At 38.3% G+C, this 6,971-nt stretch overlaps 1 protein-coding gene across 1 annotated transcript; it reads right to left on the bottom strand.

Annotated features, from left to right (window-relative positions):
- Positions 1–3,265: 3,265 nt before the first annotated feature.
- Positions 3,266–6,971, bottom strand: CCDC71L (coiled-coil domain containing 71 like; the record flags this gene model as incomplete). Its single annotated transcript, XM_029918713.1, is given in 4 exon segments — positions 3,266–6,589; positions 6,591–6,668; positions 6,671–6,751; positions 6,753–6,971. Coding segments are annotated over 4 exon segments (507 nt in total), but the record flags the coding sequence as incomplete, so codon positions are not given.

Raw genomic sequence — 6,971 nt, 5'->3', positions numbered from 1 at the left:
CGATCCTAATATTAGTTAATGATAATGTGTCAATCCATAATGGCCATCAGTTATAATAAATGTACCCACATTAATGCAAGGTAGTAATATCTATAGAAATTGATGGGACTTGGGAGACTCTGTATGTTCTGTGCAATTTATCTCTAACTCTAAAACTGTCTTTAAAACAATAGCCTGTTTTTAAAAACCCTGACTTGAAAAAAAAAAAAAAGTGTTGCTCTAGGGAAGAGGTGTTTATGGGTGAAAGAGAGCCTTTTGTTTTTTATTGCAAGTCCTTATCTACAATTTAGATGCTGTGGGGTTTTTTTTTTATACAATGCTTGGATTGAAATTTTTCAGTTTAAAAAAAAAAATCTGTTTACCTGCCAGAATAGCTAAAATGAAAAAGACCAAAGATAGGAAGTGCTGGCAAGCCTATGAAGTATTCAGATCTTGCAGGCACTACTAAAGAAGTTTGTGTAAATTGGTATAACCACTTTGGAAAACTGTTTGGCAGTATCTTACCAAAGCTGATCATTTGGAGGACATGTGACCCAGCAAATTCACTCCCAAATACTATTTTAAAAGATAATCACCAAAGGACATGTCCTATAATGTTCACTGAAGCTTTATTCATAATTGCCCTAAGCTAGAATCTACCTAAATGCCCAGCAAGAGTAGCAGAAACATTGTAAACTAGTCACACAACAGAATTCTATACACCAATGAGAATAAAGGATTTATAGCTACATACAGTAACATGAATATCACAAACATAATTTTGAGTGAAAGAAGCTTAGGTATAAAACACATAATTCCATTTATATGCTGTAAGAAGTCAGAATAACTAAAGAGGAGATAGACAGTGACTCAAAGAGGTATATGTAATAGGTTAATTTATGGATTGTAATAGGTTAACTGCCTCATCTTGATTCTGTAACTTCGCCACCCAGTCGCCACAGGCTAAATAGATAACTTGTTGCTAAATGATCCTGGTTACCAAGATCTGACCAAGGCCAAGTCTACAAGAAGAAAATTCACTTAGTTACTATCTATGATTGGTCATCATAAAAGAACAAAGAATTTTAAATTGATAGGTTCCCACCAAAACTAGTGTCACAATGTAATTGGCTACCATGGAATGCTGTGAATGTTATTGGTTAACTAAATAATGACGTATTCTGTCTATATAATCCCACTGCAGCCTTTGTTTGGGGCCATTCTCTGCTCCTTAAGATCAGGAGACCAGCTTTGGCCCGGCCGTAAATAAAATCTTGCCTAGCTTCAATTCAGCATTTGGTGGTCTTTTCGACAGCACCCTGTTTCAGTATAGGGGGTTCCCTGGGGTCATTTTTTTAATGAATGCTGATTCCTCAAGAATATTGAATTTATGTAATTTCATCAAGCTGTCCTCATAATACTTTCAATAATATATGTCCTGTTAAATGTATACTATGCTTCAATAATCTTATTTAATCTGAGTGCAGACCCCTAAGTCACACCCTTCTATCTCTCTCTACTAAACATTTAAAGAGTGTGTACTTGAAAAAATCCTAGAAGGGAAAAACATATACCTTTTACATAGTTTATTTCAGTATTTGGAAGAATCTCTACATTAACATTTCTATGAATACCTTCAAAAGCAAGAGAAGTTCAGTTTTAAGTCCACTAGAATATTTATTCAAACTTGCTTGGGAGCCATACTGTCTCATGTTGTTGTGAGCACTGCTTTCCAGTTGGGCTCTGGATATGTTCATCATGTTATAAATTACAGTTTAGGGTGACATTTACCAAGACAAGTGAGTGCTGATGGTGAGAAGTCATTGCTCTTGCGAAATCTGCAATCAGGCTCAGTTTTGAGCTTCTTACCACTGGATAACTTCCATCTAGGGAAACTCTTTTTGTGTTAATTTCAGCTACTGCAACACTGGCTTGCTCACCAATTTAGAATATGTTGTTATTCCTTGTACAGTGTGGGGGGGGGGTCAGAGCTAAATGAAATCTAAAGATGAGTGTGTCAACACTTCAAGTATAAGGATATCTTTTCCTTTTGGTAATAATTTTCTGCTATTTCAAACCTACCTACGGCACTCATTCGTTTCCTTTAACACAGGAAGTACAAAGCTCACACAAATTGCTTCTAATTTAGTTTTGTACATGTTTTAAAGCAACCTTCCCAGGCTTACTCGAAGTAAAAACTTAGTGTGGAAATCTGGCAAGTTCTTGATCAGTAACTTTTATTACTGTTATAAATTCTCAGATAGTTTAATATCCATAACAGCATATTTTAAATATCTTTCAGAGAAATGATAAAAAGACCCCAAATTTCTAAGGAAGTCTAGAAAACCTCCAACAGTGAAAACTACCTAATAAATCAACTTAATCTAACTGCCTGCTGTCTCTGTCTTCAATTTAATTCACCCACAAACTACCTTCTCATCATTTGTCTTTTGGCTTTCCCAGACCACACTCTATTTTCAGGATGCTAAACTCCCAAAAGACAACTCAGCGTGTGTGTGTGTGTGTGTGTGTGTGTGTGTGTGTGTGTGTGTACTTATTCTCTACACACATGCCTCCAATTAATAGGACTTATTAAGCATTTCCTATGTGTTCACCAATTAACATCCTTTTTAATCCCTTCAATGGCTCCATAGTTTCTTTTACTAACCCCATTTGGTTCTTGAGGAAGTTAAGCAGGGAGCGTTCTGTAACTTACCTAAAGTTCTAATGGTTTCAAGTGGTAAAGCTTTAATCCCATCCCAGGCAAAGTGAGCCACAGCTATTACACTGCTGCCTCCAATTATTGATAGGAACTCAAATACAAAGACAAATTCAGGCCACGTAATACCATGAAACCTGCCCTTGCTAGCACTCTTCTACCCTCTAGACTGTAATGAAAATTCTGGCTTTATTCTGTAGAACAGCCTTCACTGCTGCTACTCATATAGAGCATGCTCATACAGAGCATTAGACTTCCCATCACTACCAGAGGGAGGTTGGGGTCAGGACTCAAACTGAATTTTGATGCACTTTTAAAGTCTTTATTGCTGGCAAACTGGGTAATGGTTTGGGCTTGGGCATGAAGCACTGTCTCAGAGATTCACTAGATCATCAGATTGATGTAACATTGACTCCCAAAATAGCATAAAACACATCATCTCAAGACTTCCAGGATTTTGAAGTTCACAAAAGAAGTCAAGACTTCTCATATCGCTTTCCAATTCACATGCAAACAAAATCCCATTTCAAAAACTTTCCAACATCATTAGAAAAGCCAGACACTGTATATTCTCTAAAATTTATTTACAGTTAATAAATTAAAAAGAAAAGTACAACCAGATTGTAAATCTTAATCATATGCGCACATCAAACTGTCCAGGAAAACAATTCAGTTCTATTACAAACAATTGCCTTCTAATGCACTTAAGACATAACAGTCTATCAAAAAATATTTTAAACACACCAATAAAGTAAATATTATGTATATATGTCCATTAAAAACACCAATTTAAAGAGTGCCGTGGCAATCCTTGAAACAACAAAACACTGAGTTCAAAATTGCTCAGACTTTTTTTGTATCCAAATATTTTTAAAGGTTTTTATTGAATGGTTTTCAGGAAAAGAGTACCGTTGTTTGCACACAGCAAATCAGTAAGTGTCAGCCACCAGCATAAATTACACTTGTCCAATCGGGTACTCAAACTTGGACAAAATAAATACACACCACCACAGTGACACTTTGCACTAACAACAATGAAGCTTGCCCTCAACAATCATAACATTACTGGGTTCAGTAAGGAAAAATAAGTTGCTGGTTGACAAGAAGAAGGAGGATAAAAATGACATCAGGAGTTCAAAAGGTTATTTGAGGTGCCAGTCACCACATTTAGGCACTCAAGCATAGCAAGGTGATAATCTTCTTCCTTGGCTTCCCCCTTTACTTGTGCCATATGAGATATAAAGGTAAGAGAATGAATAAAGATTATGAGATTTCTTTCAAAAAACTATGTACAAGCTAAGCACAGATTCACTTTAGAAGACCAAAAATGAATGCCTCACCATAAAGGCCACCGTGCCAAGTTCCTTTTCACATTCTGCCCAAAAGTATCCATAAAATACTTTCATTTTCCTATTAATATACGAATCAACTATATTAGTTGTTTCTTCACAATTATAAGTTGTAAAACAACCAACTTCAGCAAGGTTTTGCTAAAGAAAACTTGGCAAAAATAAAGATTTTTTTTTACATCTTGTTTCGCAAACTAGAAATGGCAAGATTTTTTTAAGCGACCAGGTAAATAACATATTGGATTTAGGATGGGCAATCAGACCCAAACTGAAATCAGATAGCCCGGATAACGCAAAGCAATAATGCAAGTTCAAGTGCACTAAAGTACAAGGCATAGGATGAAAAAAAAAAAAAGATTCTTAGTTAAGTTCAAATAAATGCATGGTGTCAATGGTTAGGTTTCAATTTTGTGCTGAGCAAAGTCATCCCCCCAGCTACATCTAATTTCAAAATCTTCTGGGAAGCTAGCTAGATAAGCTATATGTTGAAATTACATTCTAATATGGCCATTGGATTTATTTTTTAATTATTATAAAATTATATACAATAGTGAAGTGGTACAAATACATATCTTTTTCTCAGGTGCTAATTAGCTAAAAAAATTAATTTGAAAATGGGAGCGGGGAAGAAAACCCTTTGTATCTGAAATACAATTGGCAATGGAAGCTAATAACCAAAAGAATATATATAAGCTTCCCATCACACAAATATAATTTAACACTCCATCTTCTAAGTAATTATTCACTTTTATTTACTCATGTGACAGTATTTGTAACAACACATTATCATTGAGTAGTGAATAAAAGAATATGAGGCTTACTGGGAAACTGGCATAAAGTCAATATATATATAGATATATCTTTTTTTTCTTTTTTTTTCTTTTTTACAAAAGAAAAACACTGAAATTAAAGTCACAAAACTCCTACTGTGAACTATTAAATTTGAAAAATTCATTTCAGAAAGCTATGCCATTTGAATTCTAAAAACACAAGAGTCAAAATTGCAACTCTCATTATTCCCCTAAGAAGCTGCCAAGCAGAGAGAAACCTTAATATTGAAGATTTCATATGTCATGTTCCAGCCTGGTATGGATGGTTCCATGGCAGAATACTTAAGTTTGAAATAATAGTGGTACAAAATCACTACTTGACCCTTTAGATATTGCAGTAAAATCTGGCTGCGGCACCACTGGCTAAAAACCATTAAGTCTGGCTGCCACCAATGACCGAAGGCACTTGGATAATCAAGAATTCCACACTGGGCCATAGGATATAAACACTATTATAAAAGTGTAAAAGAAGGGTCAATACTCTGTGTGGCTCGCCTGTTCGATTCCTGTGGTTTTCGGCTGTCAAACAAAAGACCAATAACTGCAAACATAATTCTGAATGGACAAGATAATAAAGGAAACTCGTGGAGCAAAACAATTAACGAATTGTCATGATGTTTATAAGAGCAATGGATAGTAATCTGGACATTTCCTGTTATCCAACAACAAAAAGTAGGGAGGAAAAATCTATTTTGCCCAAAGTTAACTTCAACCAGTTATTTGATACCAAGAAATGCCCCACCCCTCTAGATCATTAATACTTCTGAGAATTCCAATGGGTATTCTGTTGGGCATTTTAGTCACCGCGTTTATACGCATACTCGTCTTTCCTATGCGATCTCCATTTTAAAATAAATTATCCTTGAAATATTTCCCGATCTGTATGTTAGACTGGTACAAGCAGTCCAAATCATTTCCAATCGGATTCCACCCATCTCTTTAACCAACACCAGCTTTTTGTAATTCATTCATTCTTTATCACAAGCCATGTGGTTTCAATGCACTTTAAATTTTATTCACTTCATAATTTCACAAGTCAACTTTTCCTAAACAAAACTTCAGGAGTTTCTACCATTTCCTTTAGGAGCTCAGTAAATAGAAACATTAAATTTCAATATAAAACCTTTAGAACACCTCAAAAAATGTTTAAACAGTTGAACTTTGCATCTCTTTGTTTGTAATCACTGAGCCCATGAAATTCAAAGCCATACAAATCCTTACATTATTAACAGTCATACGCTTGATTTTCTTAGAAAATATCCTTGGTCAAAGCTTTGGAATCCAGTTAAAATTCGGAAACGAGTGGGATTCAGAATACCCTGAGCACAAACTAGTGCAACACCTTCCAACACATATTCGATCTTTCGTCCAGAACGAGGGGTGGCAGTCCAAAAAGAAAAAAAGGAGGGGAGGGGGGAAAGCGAGGAGGTGGATGAATAGCAAGTAAGTTCTAGCTTTATTACACAAGCACGAAACCAAATTCCTTTGGGAAAAAAGAATGACTTCTTCGGAGGACTTCCAGACCAGTGAGGTAGAGTCCAAAAGGGAGAAAACGGATCTGCCCCTATAGTCCTGGAGACGTCTCAATCTGGGGTCAAGAAGAAAGGGTCCAGCGGTCTCCGCCCTCCGCAGACCCGGTGCTGGGAGGCAGCAGAGGGCACACCTGCCCCGGAGTCCCAGACGGCGGCACCGCCGCATCCCGGGGGCGCGAGCCGGGAAAGACCATCCGGTGCTTCTTCGCCCATAAAGTGCACTAGGGGACGCGGTCCCGGCCGGATCTGTAAACACTCGACTGTCACTTGTTCATCCCTCTAGGCGGAAGCCGTCCCGGGACAGAGGGGCCGAGCGGCGGAGGGCCGCGTCTCACGCCCGGGGCACCGGGAAGCGGCGGAGCCTCACCACGGGTTCCAGGTTCACTCGCAGGACTTGGCGCGCCCGGCGCCGCGCCGCCGCCAGGCTGCGCTCGCCCCACACGTCGCCGCCGACGCGGATGGTGGGGAAGGTGGTCAGCGTCGGGGTGGCCGCCCTCCAGATCTCCTCCAGGGTGCGGCCCCCGAAGCAGGGCCCGGGGGCCGCGGGCTTGGGGGAGCGGCA

The sequence above is a fragment of the Suricata suricatta genome, chromosome 2, assembly GCF_006229205.1.
Source record: "Suricata suricatta isolate VVHF042 chromosome 2, meerkat_22Aug2017_6uvM2_HiC, whole genome shotgun sequence".
Taxonomy (NCBI): Eukaryota; Metazoa; Chordata; class Mammalia; order Carnivora; family Herpestidae; genus Suricata; species Suricata suricatta.
The sequence above is the reverse complement of the archived record's forward strand: the minus strand, read 5'-3'. Positions and strand labels throughout refer to the sequence as shown.